This window comes from Apis florea, unplaced genomic scaffold (assembly GCF_048593485.1).
Source record: "Apis florea isolate Af1SG1 unplaced genomic scaffold, ASM4859348v1 contig_26_pilon, whole genome shotgun sequence".
Taxonomy (NCBI): domain Eukaryota; kingdom Metazoa; phylum Arthropoda; class Insecta; order Hymenoptera; family Apidae; genus Apis; species Apis florea.
Window position 1 is genome coordinate 401,367 of NW_028256622.1, and position 25,821 is coordinate 427,187.

Below are 25,821 nucleotides of genomic sequence, written 5' to 3' on the forward strand. Positions count from 1 at the left end.
TATTCGAACGCGTCAGGCTTCGCGTATCGTGTGTTGACGTCAATCGTTGTTTGCTTCTGAACCACACGTTCCCGTGTCATTTGACCCACCTTGGCGCAATCACGCGATGAGTCAGTCGTTCTCGCGCAAGGAGGAGGATAACACAGCTCGAGAGTAGCGCGCAAACACTTTATATCCTTGGCCGTTTCCAGCGATTCGATCGTATATCGAGATATTGATCATTTTCGATGTTTTCAGGTCACGTATTCGGCGGACCTCGCGATCGAGATACCGGGAAACTTGAGCCAGGGAGGTTCTTGGTACCGGTTGGACTACAGCCCTGCAGTTGGTTATCCACCACCCAACACCACCATAGCCGCCATCGACATAGGCGACGTGATAAAGTTCAAGGACGGCCTGCCCGGCACCAAATACGAATTTTGGTTGTACTATAGCAACAGCAGTCTCCACGATTGGCTAACATGGACTGCGTCCATAACTACGGGTATAATTGTTTGCTTTCTCTCTCTCTCTTTTTTTTTTTGAAAGAATAATTAATTAAAATATTCGTTCGATCAAGTGTTTCGTCATTTGTCGATGAAACTTTGTTTGCAGACGTTTGAATCGACGTTTCTTATTCCGACAATGCGTAACAATTTGAAGAAAAAGAAAAGCTAATCGCCTGATGTCTGTTCCGATGTCGTTCCGAGCGAATATCAATTTTGTTGAAATCTTCGATTGGAAAACATGTTGTGCATTCATTTGTCTTACGTTATTAACCGGCGACTATTAATTGCTCGAAGAATGCTTTTCACGAACTTTGTTTGCCTTCCAACGACAATATTATCGCGAAACGAGAGATTGTACACTGCTCTTTCTTTTTCTTTCCAACGAACAACCGATTATTCTCAAATATATATATACATTCTCCCTTCGTTCGTACGATAAATTTGCCAAATTCTCGAACGTCAATTACGAACGTCGATACAATATAAAGATCCTTGATTGTCTTTAAAATACGTCTTTCAACTCTCGAGCTCTCGTTTCCTTCGAAACTCGACAATATTCAATCCTCCATTCGCGGATATTATAATAATAACACCGGCAACAATGGAGGCGGCATTAAAACTTCTAACGAGGCTCGTGATTTAATCCTCTCGAATCGTTTGGGCCTCGGTTCAATGGAAAGTGAAAAACGCGGTTTTTTTCAGCCCCGGATCCGCCCTCCAACCTCACCGTCTCGGTGCGAAATGGGAAGACGGCGATAGTCTATTGGGCGCCGCCTGCCCAGGGCAATTATTCCGGGTTCCGGTTGAGGGTGCAGAGCTTCAGCGACACCGGAAACCCGAAGACCAGCGTGATACCCGCGGACGCGGTCCCATACGTGCTCCGCGACCTAATACCGGGGGCCACGTATTCCCTCCAATTGTTCACCGTGCTCGACACCAAGGAGAGCGTCGCGTACACCAGCAGGAATTTCACCACCAGTGAGTATCGATCCATTCTTCGTTCGAATTTGTGGCGGGAAGATTATTCGGATCGGTTGCGAAATGTTCGACTCCCGGTATTGATTTCGGTATTGTCATTTGAACGAAAGAATTCTTTCGCAACGTTACGAATTGGAAGGAATTTGCGTTATTTACATTATTAGTAAATGTACATTCTGGGAACTCTTGTTACCTTGATCGATGATCTTTTTACACCCTTTTGTTACTACGGGCGGGATTTTATTCGTGTGATCAATATCACCGATGGCCAATTGACTTATTAGAGAAAAATGAAAAATTTGATAAATATAAAATTTTTAATTAAAAATGGAGTAAACGAGTAATTGATAAAATTACAATAGGGATAACTGTCGAAATAATTTAAATATTATTAAAAAATAAGTTTAAAATAATACAAATTGTTAAAAAATTGTTAAATCAGCATAAAAAGAATTTGATTGTTGGAATATGAATATAAATCATAGTAGAAATGTTAATAAATTTATTTTAATTTTATTTAAATTTATTAATTTTGATAAAAGTTTTAAAACTTTATAATTGAAGCTTAAATTCAACGCACTATTCTGCCGTATTAAAATTTAGATTTTTAATTAATAATGAGATTTCCACCACAGTGGAAACTATCCACCTACAATCGCTCTGCACGAGATGTCATTGAGATATTATCGCCGATTATAGTCGCTTTGCATAAATTCAATGCCGTATTCGCAAAATGAAATCACTGCAGTGATCCTTTTCTGGGGAACGTAGCATCGATATTTCGTATCAATTTTTTTTTCAATAGACACCGTCAAAGCAACTCGAAAATTGCAAAAAACGTGAATATGGCCACCGACGACTTCTCGAGCACATTTTTACTGCGGCGGAGAAGTCGCTTGTAACAAAAGGGTTAAATATAAATACGAATGCAAAGTGATAGAAAAGGATGCGATGATATTCCCCAAATCGAACGTTTAATTTTTCCGTTTAATCGGTTCGTAATTGGATTACTTTCTTGGAGTTTGATTAAAATGGAAATTCGGGAAATTTTCTCCACGCCACGAGGCTGATTAATTATTGATGAGGAGGAGGCTCGGTGGCAAGGCGCGGTGGATTTCTTTTTTCCATCTTCTTTTTCAGAGCCGAACACACCGGGCAAGTTTATCGTATGGTTCAGAAACGAGACGACCTTATTGGTCCTATGGCAGCCTCCCTACCCTGCTGGGATTTACACCCATTATAAAGTTAGTATAGATCCTGCAGACGCCATAGAATCTGTTCTTTACGTGGAGAAGGAAGGGGAGCCCCCTGGGCCTGCACAGGCCGCCTTCAAGGGGCTCGTTCCTGGTAAGTTATTTCTCCCTAAATCGTTTTACCCACAACGTTTCACTCGGATTATACCTTATCTCCACCTTTAGAAAATCCCTTCCCTCCTCTTCTTCCTTATTTCTAATTTCAACATCGCGTGTTTCATTCGTCTCGCGCAGGCAGGGCTTACAATATTTCGGTTCAAACGGTGTCCGAGGACGAGACCTCGACCCCGACCACGGCTCAGTATCGAACGGTGCCGTTGCGGCCCCTCAACGTCACCTTCGACAAGCCCTCGATAACGTCCACCTCGTTCCGCGTCTTCTGGAACCCGCCCGAGGGAATGTCCGAATTCGACAAGTATCAGATATCGTTGGGGGGCAACAAAAGGCTGGCCCCCGTCACCAGGAACAGGGACGACGAGAGCAAATGGGAGTTCAAGGACTTGGAGCCCGGGAAAACTTATCAGGTCGTGGTGAAGACCGTCTCGGGCAAGGTTACCAGTTGGCCGGCAAACGGAGACGTTACTTTGAGTGAGTAGATTAGGGATTAAGATCGCGGGATAGGGTTTCGTTTGAACACTTTTATTTCTCATTTCCAATGTTAATTTACATGTAATACGTTTATCTACGATTCTGCTTCTCCTTCCATGAATTAATAAATGATCAATATTAATTACGCGATGTTTGTTTTTTACTTTTTTGACAATTTTTAGAACCGTTGCCGGTGCGCGATCTTAGCGCGGTGATCGACGAGAAGACCGGGATGGTGGAAGTTTCCTGGCACCCGGAGAACTCGAGTACCCAGGACAGTTACAAGCTTCAGTATCACGAAGTGGAAACTACGATCGGCGGTGATAGCAACATGTTGACAACCGATAAGACCAAGGTGAGAGAGAGAGAGAGAGAGAGAGAGAGAGAGAGAGAGAGAGAGAGAGAGAGAGAGAGAGAGTGTGTGTTTCTTTTATTTTAACAAATGATTCTTGCGTGTTCGAGCATTATTTTTTGTATCAATTTTTTAAAAATTTCTCGTTTACAATTCAGACAATATATCCATCTTAATCGAGAATAAATGATAAACAAAGTCTTACGATTCCTCACCGAGTTGAAATTAAATTGGGAAAAGTCAAGCAGCGGAATTTAATACCTTTCACAATTTTCAGGTGACGTTGGAAGCTCTACTACCGGGGAGAAATTACTCGATAATCGTGCAGGCGATTAGCAACAAAGTGGAATCGAACGAGACTGTCCTGTACCAAGTGACGCGGCCCTCGAGCCCGATAATCGAAGATCTGAAACCGACCGAGATGGGGCTGAACATCTCGTGGAAGAGCGACGTTAACTCGAGGCAGGAGAAATTCGAGGTGACCCACAACAGAAACGACACCGGGGAGAGCGCGACCACCTTGACCACGGAATCTCACATAGTTCTCGAGGACCTCTACCCTGGGGCAGCTTACGAGGTCAAAGTTTTCGCCATTAGCCACGGGCTCAGGAGCGAACCTCACGATTATTTTCAAGCTGTTCGTGAGTGAACCTTCGTATCGAAAAAGAATCGAAATATTGGAACAAGTTCACCGATGGAAACGAGCCTATGATTTGAGAGGAAACGCCTATTTTTCTCGCTCCTCTTTTCGATGACAGATACGTTTGAATCGCTCGAAATGTTTAAAAATTATCTGTGCATAGAATTCTAAAAGTATTCTAAAATTTGCTCTGTAATATCTATAACAATGTAGCCAAGATAAAGTAACAAGATGGAAATGAAAATAATTTTCACGATTTTCAATTCATTCCACCTAAGAATCGTGAACAAAGCGTTCGAAATAGGCGTCCTCCTTAGCCAGCTTCTTTCCACCAATGAACGAGCACACTCGATAAATTTTATAAATTAACTGTTTGCACAGTGCCTCATCCACCGAAGAACTTAACCATCGAGAAAGTGACTACGGGGAACACCGTGGTGGTTCGTTGGGAGGCGCCCACGGATTCCCTGTATTCCGAGTTCTCGATACGATATCGGACGGAGGACGACCCGAGGTGGGTGAAGTTGCCGAGTGTCCGCGAGACGGAGGCCGAGGTGGCGGATATGACGCCCGGGGAGAGATACACGATCCAAGTGAACACCGTCAGCTACGGGGTGGAAAGTCTCTATCCTCTTCAAGTGAATCACACAGTTCGTAAGTAGGAAATAAAATTCGACTCGTTTCTCCATTCGCGTGCGTCAACCTTCCTTTCCCCCTTCCACAGGATCCAACCCGGTGCTGAACATCACGCCTGTCGTCGACTCGACGAACGTGACCCTGGAATGGCCGAGGCCGGAGGGCAGGATCGAGACCTACGTGATAAGATGGTGGCCGGTGGACAATCCGGAGGACGTACGCACGAAAAATGTGACGGAGAGCAACGACGTGGCCGGTGGGCTTTACGAGGAGCACGCGACGCAGAGGGTGTTGGTTGGCGATCTGATGCCGGGCGTTCAATACACCTTCGTAATCTGCACCATCTCCTATAACTTGGTCAGTGAGATCACCAATCTGACTACGAGGACAAGTGAGTAGGCGATTTTTAAAAAAAAAAAAAAAAACGATACGATACGAGTAATTCTTTAAACGTATCCTCCGACTAATACGTTTCTCTTTTTGGATGGATTTGTTGTTGTTGTTGTTGTTGTTGTTGTTGTTGTTGTCCGGCTGTTATTTCGTCGACCAACTCGCTTCGATCACGGTATACTAACGCTGTACAATATATTCGAAACGATATCAGCTGGTCGATACTACATTCTCTCTACTAATTTTGCGCGTGTGCGTTGCGTGACACGAGGACCGACACCCACCCCATACTTTTACCCTGCCACACCTTGATCTTTTTTCTTCTCAATAACCCATTCTTCATTAACTTATCATTCGTTCATTGAACTGAAAAGAAACAAATAAATGTCGAGTATGTGTAACGTGTATGTAAAAGTCGATCTGAATAAAAGAGAAACGTGGTAAATAAAGATTGGAAGGAAAGGAGTTAGAGGAGTATGCGAAACGAGGAGAGGAAGAAAAGAAATGAAAGAAAGAAAAAAATGGCGAGCCCAAAAAAAACACCGAGTGTCTCGAATTCAGTGCCGCTGATCCAATCGGAAGTGGTCGTGGTGGTCGATCAGGATCAGCCTGACTCGTTGACCTTGAGATACACATGGACCCCGGTTCAATCCTCCAAGTTCGATCTGTATCGGTTCCGGATCAGCGACGCGAGGAACACGACGAAGCAGAAGATGGTGGACGACATCGACAGGAAAGTGACCTTCACCGGCCTCACGCCCGGTAAACTGTACAACGTTACCGTTTGGACCGTCAGCGATAACGTGGAGAGCAGGCCGCTGCTCAGACAGGATCGACTTTGTGAGTACCTTTCCGTTCCGTGAGGGACCCAATGCCCAACCCGCGGTTCAATCTCTCCTTTCGACTCATAAGCAAGCGAATTAAAAGAAAAGAAAAGAAAAAAAAAAAGAAATATCGAGATTCAGATTTTAAACGAGATCGCGATATTCGAAATTTATCGTAAATCTAAGAATAACCGCTCGGTTTGAAAAATGAAATTCACGGTGATTACGTGTATATATATATATATATTTTGAATCGTAGGAGGAAGAGGGGTTATCGATATCGATCGTACCCTATGCAAACCCTAGGTATGTTTTTACCTTATTTAAAAATTTCTGTGAAAAAACTTTTTTTTGCCTTTTTTATCTCTGATAGACAAGATATATATATATATAAAAAGAAAAGAATCTTGCTCGTCTTTCCGATTATCATTGCCCCGCTTGATCGTCAATGCACACACCGAGGCGTACACCGAGACAGTACGAGAGAAATTCCACTTAAGAACGTGGTTTCTTCATTCGGTTTCAAGTTCAGCCTGCTTATGGTGCTCGAGATCCCATGAATCCGCTAAAAATGTAAAAATGTAATTAACCAGCAGGGAATAGATGCGAGATAAACAGAGAGAGAGAGCGAGAGGCCTGGCTCGTCTCGATTTTTCGAGCGTTTTCGAGAGCGTTTTAACCGTGCTTTCAGATCCCGAGCCTGTCACCTCGATTCGAGCCATAGACGTGAACGACACGAGGATCACTCTCACGTGGGACATACCGCGTGGACAGTACGACGCTTTCGAGGTTCAATACATAAACACGGAGGGGAATTATATCCAGAACATCACCACGGTGAACTCGATAACGATATCCGACTTGAAACCGCATAGAAATTACACTTTCACATTGGTGGTCCGTTCGGGCACCGCCTCCTCCTATCTGAGGATATCGAATCCTCTGAGCGCAAGTTTCACCACGAGCGAGTCTTATCCCGGCAAGGTGGAGAAGTTCCATCCCACCGACATTCAGCCAAGCGACATTAGCTTCGAGTGGTCGCTCCCCAGCCAAGAGCAGAACGGCATCATAATAAAGTACACCATCACCTACGGTTTGGACGTGAGTTTATTATTTTTTATATCCAACAATTATTGTATCCCTCCACTCGATGGATAATTCGTAATCTTGCGATTACGTGTAAACCCTCGTGGAAAATTTTAAATAATAATCTCGTCTTCCTCCCTTTTCTCCCTTCCTTCCTCGATGCTTGACTAGTCATTGATTAATTTTCCTACGAAACGACTTCATTTTCATTTGGGAAACGTATGCATTGAATCGTGACTCACTCACGCGTGTTTGCCTCGCCTATCCTCGATAAATTACCTCGTATTTTACTCTCGAACCTCTAACACGCTCGAATTGAAAGAGGAAGAAGAAGAAGAAGAAGGAGGAGGAGGACTGAAGGAAAACTGATAAAAGAAAAAAAGAAAAAAAATACTCTATCGGCGCACACATTGTTTATAAGCGCGAGCAATTAAAAGCAAGGCTCGACACGCGGAGGGAAATCGGGGGAATGGAATCGTGATCAGGTTTAAATTAACTATTATTCTTGTTCCCATCGCATCCGCGAGCAGGGCTCGAACCACACTCAGATGCAGGATTTCAAGCCGAGCGAGTACCGCGGCGTGATCAAGTCTCTCATACCTGGAAAGACGTACATGTTCAGGATCCAGGCGCAGACGAGGATCGGGTTCGGGCCTGAGGCGGCGTGGAAGCAGAAGATGCCGATCCTCGCTCCTCCTAAACCGCCCACGCAGGTGGTGCCGACCGAGGTGTGCAGGAGCAGCACCACCATACAGATACGGTTCAGGAAAAATTATTTCAGCGAGCAGAACGGAGCCGTCACGTCCTACACCATCATCGTGGCCGAGGACGACAGCAAGAACGCCTCCGGCCTGGAGATGCCCAGCTGGAGGGATGTTCAGGCGTACAGCATCTGGCCACCGTATCAGGTAAGAGATTCTTTTTCATTCTCTTGCACGACAAACTCTTCAACAATTATCGATCAAATTCTTGTTCGTTGTTCGTACTGTTCCTTCGTTGAAAAATAGGAAAAATCAATTTTCAACTTCGAACAATTATCGATGAAATTCATTTATCTTTATTCTTGTCCGTTATTGTTCGTACTATGGAACGAAACTACTTCTAACGCTTGACGAATTTTTCGATTCTCGCAACAAGCTCTTCCGCTGAAACATAAGGAAAATCGTTTCCAACTTGGAACAGTTATCGATGAAATTCATTTATCTTTATTCTTGTTCGTTGTTCGCGCTATGAAACGAAAGTTCTAACGCTTGACAAATTTTATGTATAATATACAGTGTGTGTGTATCGTCACACTGTATCGATGGATCGCGCAAGGAATTCCAAGCGTCTCTGGGAAGACGCATAATGGTCGATTACGTCAAATTTTTTTCATCGCAAGATGCGTCACGGCGGACGATATTGCAATGTAAAATAAATTAAACGCGGTGCGTTGCAACTCGTTTAGTTGCCGGATCACGAACGGGCGAAGTGGCTGTCTTGAGACCACGCATAAACAATCGTTGTATACCTGCAACTGTCGCGCGTTGCAGCGCACCTCCTCCTCGTGCAACAGTCGATCGGTGAACGCGGTTGATTCTGGTCGTCGTTAGAGGCCAAATACGCGCCGTCCTATCATTCGTCGTAATGGTGAGACGTGTGGAAATTAAATGGGCAGCATCCTTGTGCTGTATAAAAAAAATAACGAAACGTGCGAATACGTTGATCGCTTGCGATTTTTCCTTCTTCTTTTTCGTTTAAGTGAAGTGTCCCTTTTCTTTTGAACCTCTTTTTTCCCCGGATATGACAGCATGAACGTCTTGGAAGAGTTGATTTTGAAAAGTACGAAATTCTTCACCCAGGTAATTAATAATAAATTCGTTGAAAGTTTAGTTTTATTTATTTCCTGTTCCTTTTTCCGTACTCGTGTTTTTTTTTAATTCAATATCGAAGTGGACAATATGTCAAAATAATTAAATGGATTCTCAAGTTTCTATCTATCTAGAGGATTAATAATTATCTAGAGGAATAATATAATCGGAGTTGATTTACTACCGCGTCCCTGAAAAATTTCCTCGTGTCGAAGAAAAGAATCATAAATCATGTGCATAAATCAGAACACGGAGGGAGAGAGAGACAGAGAGAGAGAAAAGGAAAAACAACACGATAATAAGATATTTATATATACGCGATTCGATAAAATATGTGTATAACGAATGTGAAATAAAAAGAAAAAAATATTACACGATCGCAAAGATAATTGCCCGATATTTATTAATTCTTGGAATTATTTTTACTTTGCGTAAAAATCGCGAGCTACGAATTGGCAGCGAAAAAGAAAAAACCGTATTCGATAATCGGTTACGGATCTAAAGAAATATCGATTTTAACAAAAATACGCTCACATATTCGCGAATATGATTGAATGGCGACAAGAATTTTCGCCTTAAAAAATCGAATGAACAAGTGTAATAAACGTAATAATAATAATAAATAATAATAATCGCTTATTTCAGGTGATGGAGCCTTACTATCCTTTCAAAAACGGGTCGGTGGAGGATTTCACGATCGGGAGCGAGAATTGCGACAACAAGATCGGATACTGCAACGGGCCGTTGAAATCTGGATCCACGTACAGAGTAAAAGTTCGCGCGTTCACCGCCCCGGACAAATTCACGGACACGAGTTACAGTTTCCCGATTCAAACAGGTGAGAACGATCGCGCGAAGAGCTTGTTGCGTTGCAATCTGGTTCAACCGATCTTAGCAAATTCTCGAAACGGGGACGCGTCCCGTTTCGAACAGATTCTCAAGACGTTCGTGAGATTCTTTTCTTTTCTTTTCTTTTCTTTTTTTTTTTTATTATTGTTATTTTCTTCGTCCAAGATTCGAGCACGTTATTCTTTCGTTTAATCCGTGGCGTAGCTATAGGAAGCTTGCTAAATACATGCCTCGTTATTTCGTGCACATGTCTGTCCAAGGATTGCTGCTGGCAGGTAAGATGGAGGAGATAACCTCTTTACTCAAGAATTTATAATTAGAATGGCTAGACAAGAAGCCGTCTATAATTCTCTTTGTGGAGTATGATATTGTATTTGCCTTTCTTTCTCTCTTTTTTTTTCTTCTTTCTTTTCGATATCTTTCAACATCTTCTATATTTTTATTCGGACGTAGATAAGGACAATACTGCTATCATAGTCGGAGTCACGGTCCCGATAGTGCTTTTACTGGCTTTATTGGGGATCGGGTTGTTGGTGAGGCGGAGGAGAAGTCAGGGGCGCAAGACGACCGAAACGAGGACCACCGACAATTTGTCCCTACCGGACAGCGTGATCGACACCAGGTCCAAAGATCAATTTTGAATAATTATTATTATTATATTTCCAAACTGAACGATTTTCGAAGTAATTTTTTTTTTTTTTCCTTTTTTTTTCATAGTCGGCCAATTAAGATAGAAGATTTTTCCGAGCATTATCGCACGATGTCGGCCGATTCCGACTTCCGTTTCTCGGAGGAGTTCGAAGAGTTGAAACACGTGGGAAGGGATCAACCTTGCACAGCCGCCGACCTGCCGTGCAACAGGCCGAAGAATCGTTTCACAAATATATTGCCGTACGACCACAGCAGATTCAAGTTGCAACCCGTGGACGACGAGGAGGGTTCCGATTACATCAACGCCAATTACGTCCCCGTGAGTTGGGAATCTCGTCTCATTCGGGCGAAACTTCGAAAATATGTCTTTTCCTTTTTTTCCAATTCTCAGGGGCACAATTCACCGAGAGAGTTCATCGTCACCCAAGGCCCTCTGCACTCGACGCGTGACGATTTCTGGAGGATGGTGTGGGAAAGCAACAGCAGGGCGATCGTGATGCTGACCAGGTGTATCGAGAAGGGTAGGGAGAAGTGCGACCATTATTGGCCCGTCGACACTCACCCCGTCTATTACGGTGACATTTGCGTCACCATATTGAACGAGACCCATTATCCCGATTGGAGCATCACGGAGTTCATGCTGTGCAGAGTGAGTAGGATACGTCTTTATCGACGGTCGATCAATCGCTTTTCAAAAATCGCACAGTCTTTGAAAGCGTTGCGTCCCGCTCGACAGGGAGACGTGAAAAGGGTGATCCAACACTTCCATTTCACGACGTGGCCGGACTTCGGCGTTCCAAATCCGCCCCAAACGTTGGCCAGATTCGTTCGAGCGTTTAGGGAGAGGGTGAGGCCGGATCAGAGGCCGATCGTGGTCCATTGCAGCGCGGGGGTCGGGCGTAGCGGCACGTTCATCACGTTGGACAGAATACTGCAGCAGATCCTGGTGTCCAAGTACGTGGACATATTTGGTATAGTGTGGGCGATGAGGAAGGAGCGCGTGTGGATGGTCCAGACCGAGCAACAGTACATTTGCATACACCAGTGTCTTCTGGCTGTGTTGGAGGGCCAGGACATGACCGGCCCGCCGCGAGAGATTCACGACAATCAAGGATTCGAAGGTAAGTTTCGAAAAGGTTTTAGATGTTCGATTGTGTGATTCGATCCGAATCGTTTATCGTTCCGAGGATAATCAAGCGTTTTCAAGCGTACACGTGAAATTGACTCGACTTGTAATTTTGGACGAACAATGCATTTTCTCTCTTTTGTGTGAAGTCAGTCGTATTGTTCGAAGAACGGAGAACACGTAGTGCATGAATTATTCGATTCGAGTCGTTCCAAAGTGTACACACACACACACACACACACATTGAAATAATAATATATATACACATACGTGTATTATTTCGAAAAATAGTCCATCTAATTCTTCACTTTTTTCACTCGCGGTGTAATACATCTTAATCGTTCCATTCTACGATAATATTCGCGATAATATTGACGAAGAATCACGATTGGCCATTGATATCTGATCAAATGTATGCACAATAATTCAGTAGTAGTATCTTTCGCTCGAAGTAAAGAGGATAAATTTATTATTAACAAATCCAGTAAGTTGAAATCTGATAGAAGATGGTGATGGCGGCGGTGATGGTGGTGGTGGTGGTTGTGGTGATGGTAGTAGATGCTAGCTCTGGTAATCGTAAGATAAAAAGTGAAGATGATATATCGGTTTTATGTTCACGTGAAAAAAGTGTTGCTTTTTTGGTAAATTTTGGTATCACGTCCGTGCGTAGTTGAATCACATCCCCTCTCCAACCTCGTAATCCCTTTGAATCCAGGCAAGAATCGAAGCTCGGTTGAAAATACAAACAGTCCTGGCGAGGATGAAAAGGAAAGGTGACCCTCGAACTGCGATTCCGGCGTCGATGGTAATTTCGATCCTCGCTTAATATTTTTCATTTAATTAACCTGTCTTTTTTATTTTTTTTTATTTTCTACTTTTTTTTCTTTCTTTTTTTTTTTTTTTTAGATTTCTCTCTTGTATGGAGTATTTTGCATGCGGATAACTAACTAAGTATAGTTTTTATCAACGCACGTGGCACGAGAACTAATCGATAGAAAGTAACACGTTACTTTTGCTTTGAATGTACAGGCAAAGAAGTAGATTTCGTATTGTTTGTTAACACGATTCATTTATTTCGTTGATATTGAAAGGTAATTTTCTTTTTTTACATAATTTTTCCAGTGAAGAGGAACTTCGTTCTATTGGGTAATAATTTTTTTTATGAATTTTCGTTTTTTTTTCTTCTTCTTCTTCTTCTTCTTCTTCTTTTTTTTCTTCCTCTTTTTCGAACATTTTGCAATAGAGGCTTTCCAGATAAGTACACACAGTTTTTCAGTTTATCTTTTTACCGAGAAAAAGCTAACTGTGAAAAATCGGTTTGCGTAAAATATAATTTTCACATTTTTCACAAATTTTCTTTATATAATATAAGATTCGTGATCTTTTTTTTTTTTCTCTCTTTTTATTAATATTGATTAGTCTGCATTGAAATGTTGATGTTGTTTTGCATAAATTTCGAACGAAAAAGCATGAATTACTTTTCCATTCCATTTTAAAAATGTTACAAGCAATTAACAAAAAAAAAAGAAAAAGAAAAATTGGGTTGAACTAATCTCTAACAGCTATCGCAGTACAAAAAATCTCGCATAACAAAAAAAAAAAAACCATCAGATATTAATCAGAAATAAATCACGCTAATATTCTTTGCATCTGATCGAATAGCTTTCCGACATTTGTTTTCGACAACTGGCATGATTTTTTTCGTTCAATTATTATAATTATCTTTTAACTATTGAAAATCAATCCACCGATTCTCATCCATGGTTACATATATTTACAGACGACGAAGGAATAGCGGAATCAGGAATGTGATGTTCCAATACCTCGATTCATTCAGGGATCAACGAACACGAGGATGCTTTAGAGATATCTTGAAGAGGTGCGGTGCACCGTGAAATATATGTATATGTATATGTATATGTATATATACATATATATATATATATAGTATTATTACTACGAAACATGCGTGGCGTGAAAATGGAGAAAGAAACCGAGGAAGAAACCGTTGTATACTCACGAGAATGCTTCTAAAAAGGAACTTCTAACTTTTGAAGCGTCACACGTTCCAGATGATCTTTTTTTTTAGTTTTCTTGCGAGAGGAACAAGAAGAAGAACAACAGTCAAGGCTAATGCATCTTCTCACAAAAAGGTTTCGTGCACGTGATAGTAAACGAAATACGAAATGTGCACCAAGTCGATGAATAATGGCGTGTATTATGTATACACATTGTCGACAATAATCGCTTCTTCGCGTTTTTGAACTTTCACCGCGGGAATGCGAATGATCGAGCGAAGAAGAAAGTATCGACGAATGATCGTCGAACAGGTTTCGATCGATCAAATGAACACAAAGTTATTCCTTTTTACGATTCTTTCGACGATGCGTTTCGTTCATCTTTCGGTGAAAGGGATCGTCCCAGTTGGAAAATACGCAGAAGAGAGAATTTGAGATTGTGTGCGAGGCGAAAATGGTGAAATTTTTGCGAGGGATTATTATATTTCTATTTCTAGGGAATTCGATTAAAAGGATAGAAAGCGAGCTTGCAATGGAAAACGAATTGTTTCATTCCCGAATTTGGGGGAATTTTTTGTATAGACTGTAAGGGAAGAGAAGAATTTTTATTTTTCGCAGAAAGAAAAAAAAAAACTGCTTAACTGTATTCGAGAGAGAGTGTAATGTGAAACGTTGATGTGATTTTCATTTGAGACGAGTGGCTGTTTGAAAGTAGAGTGGGAGAATAATGAGAGATGAGCGTCGTATATACAATTTTTCCTCGCCTATGTTCTTTTCTGTAAATAATGTAAATCGATCGTTCTCGAAACGACGAGGCAATTTTTCAAAGTGTCTCCGCCTCGATTTTCTTTTCTTTTTTTTTTTTTTTTTTTAAAGGCGACGATCGATGCTCGCGTTTTTCTTTTTAGGTACCTATCGTGATGTAGATAAATCTCCAAGTTGCATATCTTAAGAATTGTAAGATGCGTATCCCGTATTGGGTTGCCACGTTGCGATCGAGATCTGAATTGTATTTGAAAAATCAATTTTTCTTTCTCTCTATTTTTTTTTTTTTTTTTTTCTTCTTCTTTTTAAAGTAACGTAACGAAGATCATGTCTCTTCTCGCCTAGTTTATTTTTCTTTTTTCTTTTCTATCATTCACGGATATACAATTTATTAGAAAATCGAAGTATTCGAAATCGTGAGTGGCAACCATCCGTCCAAGGGTTGTAGTAGAGACGCCGATTTAAAAACACTGCCTCGAATGAAAAGAAAAGGAAAGAAGAAAAAACAAACACACGAACAAACGGGGAATGTGGAATAGACAAACGAGAGAAGAATAGATTTCCTCCTTTTTTGATGATAGGAAGAGAATTAAAAATAAATAAATAAATAAATAAATAAATAAATAAAAGTAAAAAAAAAAAAAAATTTAACATGTCAGTGGGAACAAGAAACTCGCATCTTCGTAGAAGTCATATCACTCTTTTCACGAGAATCACTCGACGATCCGTATAATAATACGTAATATTTACTTATTCAGACAGTTCGATTCTTCGAAATCGACGATCCCCGGGATCGTTGATCGTAGATCGTAGATTCGTTCGTATCTTTTTACGGCTGATCGTTCATCCACGTGTTTCGTGTGTCGTTTCACCGATCGATTTCTCTCTCTCTCTCTCTTTCTGAAGGATGCATGAATCAACGAACCGGTGAACGCAGTCTTCGACGCGACGGACCAAAACTGCACGATTCGAACGATGATCGATAGGATTACATAATTTAGACAGGAATATCGAAAGGGATGTAAGTCTGGTGGAGGAAAGGAACGATCGAATCTCCGAAGCGATTGGGAACGAAATTGGGGATGAAAATGATGTTGGAACGACGACGACGATGAGGACGTTTTAGAAACGGAAGATCCGATCGTCACCCTCCTCAGGGTACTTAGAGGGTCAAGGTTTGCTCGATGCTACAAAAAAAGAAAAAGAAAAAAAAATCTGTGTACTTAATTTTCTATTTTACCATATTTGAGGTATAATGTGGTCGAAGAGGGTTGGGGGGGGGGGGGGATTTTTACGCGTTTGAGAGTCGCGCAAAGGTCGGATTACTCTCGAATCAGGGTAAAAAAAAAAAATTGATTCTCTCGAGTATGGGGAGAGAATCGTGTTTTTGGGGGAATTTCAAATTCACTGCCCACATGTATTTTTGGAGAAACGTTTTTTATATCGCTATTAAGTATATAGGCGCGCGAATAAATGAAATTACTTACGCGTGAATATTAATTACTTGCATCAGAGGCGAGAATGTCCGGTCGACTCGATCATTTTTATCGATATCGTATTGTGTGTGTATATATATATATATATGTATCGATTGTGGATCCGTGGATCGATCGACTCGATCATCACCGAGAAATACGAGGAATGAAAATGTGGAGCGACTGATTGATGGATCGAATTATATTGTATGCGCATAGTAATTCTCGAAACAGAAGAATCCATCATCAATCCTGATAGTTTCGTGCGAGGACTGGACACCCTTGATTACATTTTTTTTCTAAAAATCCTTCTCGATTCTTCGCTTGGCTTTAACAACGAGGATAGAAAAGGGATTGACGCAATTGATATTATCATCGACGAGATATTTTTGTAAACGAAATTCGTATGCCAATCGACTGCCAAACTGCAATAACAGAGTATTACGAAGCGATAAGGTTTTACGATTGAACCCCTGGGAGTGGGTTTGTTTCCTTTCCAAATAGAAATTGTTCCAAATACGATAAGATTACTTAGATATGTAATTGTATATATATATATATATATAAAATTGTAATATGAGAGAGAAGGGTGAGCGTAGACGAGTCGATAAGATAAGAGAAAGATCGGCCGGACAGGTTGCAGTTTCCAATCCATCGAATTTCTTTGCTACGCTATCTATCGCTGTACATGCTGTCGCGAGCGCTATTGTATTGTCATATTATTGTAATCATTGATGTCTCTCGTGTAAAAATGGATAATTGTCGTGACCCGGGTCGTTCGAGTTTCGTTGAAATGCACGCGTTCTTGTTCTCTTTCTTCCATGAAATTTAAAGATCGAAATTAGAGATCATTCGGTTTTTCTATTCAGATCCTGGAAACGTGTTATAGGTGGATATTATACGTTCACGGTGAGGAATCATTGTTTAGTTTATTTAGTTTCGCTCTCTTCCTCCTCTTTCTTCGAGGAAAATAATTTCGTGTCTTTCAGATGATTGTGACGCACGTTTTACGTTCTTTTTTTTTTTTTTTTTTTTTTTGTTTTTAATAGAAAACGTACTTAGATACTTTTGCAATCGATTATAACGATATCGATTTTACGACGATTACTTGTTTGCTTTCCAAATGAAATAATTTTTATAACGTAACTAACTTCGTTTTCTTCTTTTATTCATAATATTTTTCACTCTTCTTCGAGCTCGTTCGAATTTCACACGCAAAATTTTTTCAAAATTTCGCGCCAATCCAATACTACAATTATTGCATTACACCCCAAATCATTAACGCGACTCTGCATAGTTTTATGCACACAAATCAATAATAAATTAATGTGATAATTGAATAAATAAAGGGAGATAATTTTTGCAAACTCATTAACATTCAATTTCCATGAAAATGTTCCATTGAAACGTGTAACTAAAGACCGACAGTTTTTAAATTATTTGTACATAATAATGATAATAATAATAAATAATTATCGAATTTATTTAACAAACGATCCTATTATATATTTTCTAATCAAATTATTATCGCGTGCGTAATTAAAGTGACGTTGCATTGCTTGTAAAAAAAAAAAAAAAGAAAAAAGAAAGAACACGGTTGGCCACCAACAAATTCCAAAAAATAAATCGTCGATGCTTTCATCGAACCAGATTCATCGCGTGAATCGCGTCAAACACCTTCTCGAATTGTTATATTTACGAGTGTAACGTCACAAAAATTTTCGATCATCGTCTGTGTAAGCTTCTGTATACATATACCACGATCATATCATAACGTAATTATATATATATATAAAAAAAAAAAAAAAAAAAAAAAAAAGATCCTGTATAATATAATCTGAATTACTCTATAAATTAAGGCATTCGATGTCATTGCAGCTTTTCACACGTACAAAGGGGATAAAAATTGCGGATTGTCGGATAAATTTTGCCAAATTTTTGTCGGTCGAATAAATTATTACTATTGTTTTGGGAAATGCGGGTAATGGAAATGAAGTCTCGCGAAGAAAGAACGAATGAAAGAAATCTTTGAATCGGATCTGTTTTCGAAAAAGGGCAAAATTTATTGTGCACAATTTAAGAAAAATAACGATTCTTTTTTTTTTTTTTTTTTTTAGAACAAACACGGTCTCGAATATCTCGAACTCGAATTATTTCCAGAATGAATTTAAAAAAAATGTCGAAAAAATTCGCGTAGATATCAAATGAATTGTGAATCTCATTTCCATCACTCGATATTAACGCACCAAGTTCGATGAAAATGTTAAATTTATTTTGACATTTGATAAATATCCAGAGAAATCCATTTATTATATTAATATATATATATATTAAAAAAGATGGAGCACGAAGAATATATACGATGCGAAAATTGCGTTGTCATTAGTGTAATGAATGCGTTGTTCTGTGATAAATCAATATTGTATGGGGATCGAGTATGGGAAATTAAAGAAACCGTACGAGGTGGCAAAGCAAAAATTGAATTGAATTAATATTAAAGTTTTTCGAGTATGGGTTCGTGCCAATCACTATTTTTCTTTCTTTTTTTTTTTTTTTTTCTTTCTTTTCACTGGATTTCAAGGATCCCGTAACGACGTGAAATAAAAAAGGAAAAAAAAAAAAAAAATCATGACAGGAAGAATTGTACGATAAATCGAACGATCGAGGCACGATCGTCGAAACACCTTCGATGTAAATACAGTAGGATGATAGTCGAGGATGGAGAAAAATATTGTACGTTTATATTTTTTAAACGGCGCGCACAAATCGTTAGGCACAATCGTGTGTGAGTGTGTGTTAATCGTAATAGATGGGACGTGCTTGACGTCTGCGATATTTACCTGGGAATACGAAAACTCCGGCAAATAATTCTTTCGAACAACGATTCATTTACTTTCACGAAAGTAATTTCCTTTCGATTTCACAGATTTATTAGATCGGGATAGGAACGAATGGATAAAGAGAAGGAAAGAAATAAAAATGAAATATCATTGTTCGAGTGGATCGTATCTTCGTTTGTATTTCGTAAGGTAACGTACCGATTGTATTTTATCGCGATGCGTATTTTTATAAATATTATTAATCTATTTAATAAGGGGAAAGGGGGAGAAAGGGTTGAATCGAAACGAATTATTAGTTGTGCGCGTGTAAAATTTCTTTTAATTGTGCAGAAATATTTATATATTTCAAGTTTCGCAGGTTTTGATCGAGCATGTATATATATATATGTATATTTCCACGACGAGCAATAACGCTGAGATTTGCGTGCGCGAAAAAGAAAAATCATGTATGCCGTGTGTAAGTTTTCATCTCTCTTTCTTTTTTCCTTTTGTAAATATGCATTTTTTTTTTTTTTTGTACCCAGCTGCCAGAACAGCTAGAATCTTTTTGGAATGATTTTGCGAATCGTCGCCCGACCGATCGTTCGTTAAAATTCGTAAAATCATCCCGATATAATACTTTTGTCGTAATGCTATCAATAATTAAATGTAAGCGGAGAGAAGAAGGAAAATTGTACAGCGCGTGCAAGGCACGAAGGGAGACACGGGTTGTCTCGTTCGAAAATAAAAAAAGGGGAGGGGGGGGGGAAGAAAAAGAAGAAAGACGAAATATACATACGTAATAAACATGGTTCTTCCAAATAAAAAAAAGAAACATCATCCTGTTTTTGCATTTCTTCACTTCGATCGGGAAGATTCGAATGCAAGAACGAGTTCGTTTTATTTGATTAACTTTTATTAAGTTGTATTAAAATAATAATAACAGTAATCGTTTCATCGATGAGATATGCGTAAAATATTATGAAAGGAATTTTGAAAGGAAATAATCGTATCTTCAAAGTATCTCTACGTAAATGGAAGTATCGATTTAGAGACATGGATTCGTCGTGAAATAATGTAAATTTTTTACGCGAAATTGTTATTGTTTTTCTTCTAGTGCGTATAGACAATACATACGTTAAAACGTATGTATTGATCAGCTATCGAATTGAAACTTTTTTTTTTTTTTTTTTTTTTAAATTTGTTCTCAACGTTGGACGTATTTCGATAGCGCAATATACCAATATCGCATACGAGATTGATACGATTTCTACGAAATTATTCGTATACTCGTATGCGCGCTTCGTTTCTTTCTTTTTTTTTTTTTTCTTTTTTAATGCATTGGATACCTCTTCTTTTCGTTATTTATTTTATTTATATATATCTGGAAAAAAAAAAAGAGGAGGAGAAATTTTATCACGAGTACAATTTGAACCAGTTCGAAAAATGATTCGAATAATTAAATACAATGTTATAATAAAATACAAATGTTATATTTGTTGCACGTTAAATGGCCAATATCATAAAATCTCATTCGAAACTTATCGAATTATTGGGAAAAAGTTGAATTTGAATTTTAAAAATTAACCATTTTATCCGCAACGATTGTTTTTTTTTTTTTTATAATCAGACAGTTTATTATTTTTAATTTTATTACAAAATCATTATTTTGGAGGTTAAATCGACTTAAATCGAATATTCGAAAGTGGAATATTTCTGGGGCGATCCCGCAGCCTGTGTCTGAGGCGATGAAGCGGAAGTTGACGAAGGTACATTGTTGGTCGTTCTTGTATTCAATGGCGCTTTCGGTGGTAACGAATTTTTGTTGCGCATCTTCAGATTTGGTTCGAGTGTGGCGTTGCCACTGTGTGGACGACCTAAATGTTAAAATATTAAAGTCAAAATAACGAATAGATAATCCATTTAACAAAAATCCATTACGATTTTTATCTACAGTTGGTAAAGAGAATGACGGATCAATCTGAATTATTTAAATAAAATTGTACGAGAGAAAATTTTAATGGAGAAATAATATATACTTTCGTGCTCATCAGCTTTTCATTAATTCAAAATAATATAAATAATAATAATAATAATACATAGTTTTCGAAACGAGATCAGTTTGCTTGTTATCCTTTGAGCAACGTGTTTTACTTTGATATGATAAAGGAAAGGAAATTTTTTTTTTTTTACTCGCACAATAAATGAAGCGGGAGAACAATTTTCGAAAAGTTATCAATAAAGGAAATTCAAAAATGAATATTTTTAAATAAATTTTTCATTTATGCAGAATATATTTTACAATTTTTTTTTATATAGAAAAGAGTATCCATTTCTAGAAAATTTAATATCGTATCGTTCGATATTTCTTTTTTAAAAAAATATGGAAAAAATTGAACATTGTGAATATTAAGAATATCAAATTTTTATCTTATCATCACTTTGAAAAAAAGAATAGCAATTTCTATTCCATTTTTTTCTTTTTTCGTAATAATTTCATTACTTTTTAATCAACTAATAATTATAAGAATCATCCTTTCGTGTAAGCGACTTTTCATCGAAAGTATTTGCTAGAAGGAAGAGATGCGAAGAGTTAAAACTGTTTGCACTCCCTTTTTTTTTTTTTTTTTTTTTTACTTTCCTCTTAACTGACTCAGCATTCTCGAGAAAATCCCCGGTGAGTTCTCTTCGGGCTTTTTGTCTTCGTTATTCTCGTGATTAGGATTCCGACGCAGAATGCGACTCAACGACCCTGCTCGAGGGTGAAATATTTTTTTGGACGTGCCGTCTTTATCCACAAGCTTCAGCATCCTGCCCAAAGAATTGCTCTTCTCTTTTTTCGATGTCTCCTCGCTAGAGCATTCTATAGATTTAATTGGATTCTGACGAAACAAAGACATTTTCAATATTAATCCCTATTTCCAAGGGGGGGCCGACGAGAACGAGATAACGGCCACAAAGAATCATCATTCTTCTCGATTGAAAGAAAGATTGTTTAGATTCGTGACGCGTGAACGATCATCACGTGTAATTTGAAATGAAAATTTTTCGTGGGAAGGGTAGTAATTCAATTCGTATAAAAAAAAAAAAAAAAAAAAGAAACGTATGAAAAAAAGAATACATCTGAGTCGGAGAAATTTATACACACGCATATTTCTGACAAGATAGAAATTGCTCACCGTATCGCTGTTGACATGGGGTGATTTATCCGTGACAGGTGTCTGAGAACGTTGCTTAAACATTTTCCCCATTCTATTAAGCGTGGCAGTCTTCAATTTTCTGGCATCCTGTCTGACAGTTTCAGCCCTCGAGAGTCTTTGAGTCAACTGCTCGGGCCTATCTTTTTTCTTCGAAACGTCTTCATCCTCGTCTGTGCCTAAGATAAACGAATCCGATTGTTAAGGTCGATTTTTTTCCCCCTCCCCAGTAATACGTTACCATTCTCTCGATCCTTGATGGGCCGATTTAAATTTAAATTGAAATTTTCTCGGGTAATATTTCTTTTAAAGGGAAGAAATGGAAAGTGTGTATGTGTATGTGCGTGCGTTTTTTTCACATCGTTTCCAATAATAATTCTTTCAAATTATCAAAATATCAAAAATATAAAAAAATTCAAATTGCTTTCTATTTTATTCTATTCGTGCTCTCCTACGAACCCTATATTATACACGTTTAAACCAATTACAAGATCGATATATCTCTAACGTAATGTATTTCGTTCTATAATTATCGTTTCTTCGAACGAAGGAGAAAGGAACGATATATTTCCCCTTCGTTCGACGCAAGAATTTTTCAATATCATCTTTCTTCGCTTCTTAATAATATCAAGGGGATATAATTCCGAGATCCTACGTCTATCCTTCACTGTTTTCCTTCACGATCCAAAATCGAAACGTATTTGAACATATTTATTTCGAGAGAGAAAAAAAAAAAGAAAAAAAGAAGAAAAAGAACTCCTCCGCGGGAAAATCGTATCACGTTGACCGATCCATCTTCTCGAAAATCCCTGACCTAATCTTCTTCATCCCGGAGCGAAATCTGGTTTTCCTTCCTTTTTACAGTTCGTAAAGAACCGGGGTTTACTTCGTTAGCCCCGGTTTCGAGAAACGTATCGCGGGACACAGACGTGAAAAATAAGGCAACAGGGGGGATGGGGATTTCTTTCGAGTGATCATCATCAATTGTGGACGCGCCACCACGTGTTTCCTTTTTTTTTCACACGGCCACGTTTGACATCCTCGTGGTTTATGACACGGCCGTTCTTCGTCGAGGTTGGCGAAAAACGGGCAGGGGGAACGAGTTTCGGCTTTCGATTTACGAAAGGCCGATTTATACAGGACACTTATCGCGCCTAATTGACGCTTTTCCAAAAGAAATAACGATGCTCCTCCTTCCCATTAGGAAAGTTTCCACGTTGTTCCCTATTAAAGAACGATTGTTTCTTCCTTTTGCGATTTTTTTTTTTTTCTTCATCTCGTTAAACGTTTCTCCCGTTTTTTGTTCCTTATCATCCATTTCGTTTCCTCCTCAATTCCTTCTGTCTGCTGTTTTCACGCAGCTGTTTGTTAAATTTTGAGCTTTTCATTTAAACGGTTAAAAAGATGGTGGAACAAAGGAAACCGATCGACAAAAGGGGAAAACATCGATTTTCTTCGTTAATTCGGTTCTGTACGAGTTCTTTTTTGACGATTAGAATTTGTCAAGTTCGAAGTGAGAATTTACAATTACGGATTCGAATTTATTTATTTATTTATTTTTAGAATAAATCGAAACGCAAATTGAAACTCGCTCAAATCTTTCGCGATTTTTTCCTGATTACTTTTGCAGTTTCATTAAAGGTAAATTGACCGATGAATGGTTGGCAGGGGTTGAACAAGAATTAAAAATGTGTCGGTGTAATAAAGTTTAGCGATTATTAAAATTTAATATACCATCGAATTAACGAGATAAAAACTTGTGTTAGAAAGGTGTTCGTAAATAGTGGCTAAAAAATTAAAAAGAAAAAAAAAATATTGAAGAAAGCATTTTTTTTTTAAATAAGTTCTTAACTCTTCGTTCCTTCGAATATAATCATTGCGATAAAAATTTATTATAGAAATTTCTCCATAATGAAATTTCCTTTAATTGCACAAAGACTTAATTATCGTTTCCTCCCTTTACGTTTAATCTTCTTCCCAAAGCCCGATATAATAAGCCCGTTTTCACGATAAACAGCAATTAATCAGAGATAAAATATTTTTGCCTGAGTAAATTAGTTCTTCACTTACTTGTAGCCCGCAATGTAATCGACTGTGAATCTCTAATTACTTCCTGTTGTGTGGAAATACGGCTCGTCGAATTGTGAGATTCGTCGAAACGAGTTGCTTCTGTTGCGACCTGTGTTAAATTGGAATTATTCGTTATATTTCACACAGTATTTTGTGTATCTTATAGCGCAAGGGAAACGTAAATTCAATTCCGTTGTATTTTTTAAATTATCGATTTATTTTAACCAGTCACGAAAAATCACAGAAATATTCATCTCGATATGGGTATAGGTATTTTAATAATTTTTATCGAAATGAAATTTTTGCAAAATATCGTTTACAATTTTTAACACGGAAAATTTTCTTTAAAAATAAATAGAAATATATCTTTCCTGATATTTTAATTAATAATACCGGAGATGCAAGTTCCAGAACTTTCGGTTCATAATTATTAGAAATTAAAGCGAAAAACGACTTACTAATTTCTGTGGTTTCTCCTTGTGTGGACTGTCGTTCATTCTTTTAGATGATTAAACAGGATTGGTAAAAATCTTTGCTCTCGTTTGATCTTCTTTCAGTCGCTTCTCCCCTTCGACTGCTTTACTACTTATAATATAAAAGAACGACAAGGTACGGTTCAATTTCCAAAGACATTTCAAAATATTTTTTTTTCTCTTTCGCAAAGCAAAGCAAAGCAAAAAAAAAAAAAAAAAAAAAAAAGAAGAATAAAAAAGAAACACGAGGTCTTTCACCCCTTTCGATTCGAAGGAAGCGAATAAAATTTACAAAAATCATCCGTTGTCGCGGACAAACAAACGTTGGATGTTTCGCACTGATCGTTTAAAATTCCCACGGGACGAGTTTGAATCGGTGGAAAGAGGGTGCGTTTGCCAGAATGAAAGAGAAAGGGGAAAAAAATTGGGGATGAAAATTCGCCTCTTTAACAGAAAAATTCGTGGACGAGAGTTGAATACAGATGACCGATCCCCTCCCCCCTCCCCCCTCCTCTTTGTCGCGGACCTACCTTGTTACCACGTTTCCCCAACCGCGACGTTGAATTCTTCTTTCGTTCACCAACAGAAAAGAAAAGTTCTCGAAGAAGAAGATCGAAGTGTTCTCTCGTTCACCCTCGTTTCCCCCCCCCCTCTTTTCTTTCCTTCTTCCTTTTTTTTTTTTTTTTTTTTTTTTTGGTTAACGATCCACGTCGCTCATCCCTCGACGGAAGTTCTTTGATTTCGACCTCGAGACTTCTCCTCGAGCTTGAAACATCGGCGAACGGTTAGCCTATCCTCCCGCTTTCTCTTTTTTTTTTTTTCCCCCCCCAACAACACAGTGATTCGTGAGTACATGGAACGAGATATTAGTTTCACACGACATTTTCTACTGGTAAAATGCAATCATACCTCGGTTGGAATCGACGTACGAGCGTTCTCCTTTCTCGTTCCTGGCCTGCAATGGCGGAATGATCGTTCCTTGTTTCGCGAGCTGGTAACGTAGTGGGTGTTGATTATTTTCTAAATGCTTTTCCACGATTAACGGGATCCACGGCACGTTTTAATCTTTTCTCGGACAACAATAGCTAATAATTGTCGTGAATTTTTAATTATTTAAATGGTTAGACGATTGTTCGAATTCGGAAATTCGTGTCTATTCGAGTAAAATATCGATCGTTTTTGTTATTCATCGGGTGGGATCGATGGGAAAAATTCGAATAGATTCGTTTCTCTAAGGATCGGTCGAGAAAGAATTTTGCAACATTTTCAGTTTCAATATTCTTGCAGAGTAAT

The 25,821-nt window shown here is 38.7% G+C and overlaps 2 protein-coding genes across 10 annotated transcripts in view; one reads left to right on the forward strand and one right to left on the reverse strand.

Moving 5' to 3' along the window:
- The window catches only part of Ptp10D (Protein tyrosine phosphatase 10D), a 44,939-nt gene extending 25,311 nt beyond the window's left edge, over positions 1 to 19,628 (forward strand). The window contains exons 2-20 of one of the 5 annotated variants that reach the window (XR_015291759.1): positions 238 to 484; positions 1,191 to 1,466; positions 2,607 to 2,813; positions 2,954 to 3,307; positions 3,490 to 3,662; positions 3,937 to 4,300; positions 4,681 to 4,953; positions 5,024 to 5,326; positions 5,887 to 6,165; positions 6,841 to 7,250; positions 7,766 to 8,143; positions 9,731 to 9,923; positions 10,388 to 10,556; positions 10,652 to 10,904; positions 10,977 to 11,234; positions 11,322 to 11,706; positions 12,427 to 12,516; positions 12,618 to 12,857; positions 13,492 to 19,628. Coding sequence is in view for 3 of the 5 variants with exons in the window: in XM_086907109.1 (XP_086763235.1) it covers positions 238 to 484; positions 1,191 to 1,466; positions 2,607 to 2,813; positions 2,954 to 3,307; positions 3,490 to 3,662; positions 3,937 to 4,300; positions 4,681 to 4,953; positions 5,024 to 5,326; positions 5,887 to 6,165; positions 6,841 to 7,250; positions 7,766 to 8,143; positions 9,731 to 9,923; positions 10,388 to 10,556; positions 10,652 to 10,904; positions 10,977 to 11,234; positions 11,322 to 11,706; positions 12,427 to 12,488 (4,584 nt within the window). In the remaining 2 variants the exon portion in view is untranslated. The remainder of the gene's footprint in view (positions 1 to 237; positions 485 to 1,190; positions 1,467 to 2,606; positions 2,814 to 2,953; positions 3,308 to 3,489; positions 3,663 to 3,936; positions 4,301 to 4,680; positions 4,954 to 5,023; positions 5,327 to 5,886; positions 6,166 to 6,840; positions 7,251 to 7,765; positions 8,144 to 9,730; positions 9,924 to 10,387; positions 10,557 to 10,651; positions 10,905 to 10,976; positions 11,235 to 11,321; positions 11,707 to 12,426; positions 12,517 to 12,617; positions 12,858 to 13,491) is intronic. The other 4 variants (XR_015291760.1, XM_086907109.1, XM_086907110.1 and 1 more) reach the window with 4 other exon arrangements.
- Positions 19,629 to 20,396: 768 nt separating this feature from the next.
- On the reverse strand, positions 20,397 to 25,521 carry LOC100862967 (uncharacterized). Of its 5 annotated transcripts, none has more exons than XM_086907112.1 (7): positions 25,438 to 25,521; positions 25,059 to 25,293; positions 24,514 to 24,637; positions 24,056 to 24,164; positions 21,968 to 22,164; positions 21,429 to 21,670; positions 20,397 to 20,664 (listed from the first exon to the last, which is right to left on the reverse strand). In XM_086907112.1, exons 3-7 carry the CDS (start codon positions 24,550 to 24,552, stop codon positions 20,475 to 20,477), a joined length of 777 nt encoding a protein of 258 aa, XP_086763238.1. In that variant the 5' UTR covers positions 24,553 to 24,637; positions 25,059 to 25,293; positions 25,438 to 25,521; the 3' UTR covers positions 20,397 to 20,474. The 5 variants fall into 5 exon arrangements, with proteins under 5 accessions (XP_086763238.1, XP_086763239.1, XP_086763240.1 ...); XM_086907113.1 differs by having other exon boundaries at positions 24,514 to 24,640; positions 25,438 to 25,519; XM_086907114.1 differs by having other exon boundaries at positions 25,059 to 25,335; positions 25,438 to 25,514.
- Positions 25,522 to 25,821: the final 300 nt, after the last annotated feature.

What these genes read in the sequence shown, in the direction of transcription:
- LOC100862967 (XM_086907112.1), bottom strand. Translation starts at nt 24,552, where the DNA reads ATGAACGACAGTCCACACAAGGAGAAACCACAGAAATTA. An exon ending in AGGAGAAACCACAGAAATTA is followed by an intron (nt 24,165 to 24,513) that starts GTAAGTCGTTTT and finishes AATTTAACACAG; the next exon opens with GTCGCAACAGAAGCAACTCG. An exon ending in ATGCTGAGTCAGTTAAGAGG is followed by an intron (nt 20,665 to 21,428) that starts AAAGTAAAAAAA and finishes TTAACATTTAGG; the next exon opens with TCGTCCACACAGTGGCAACG.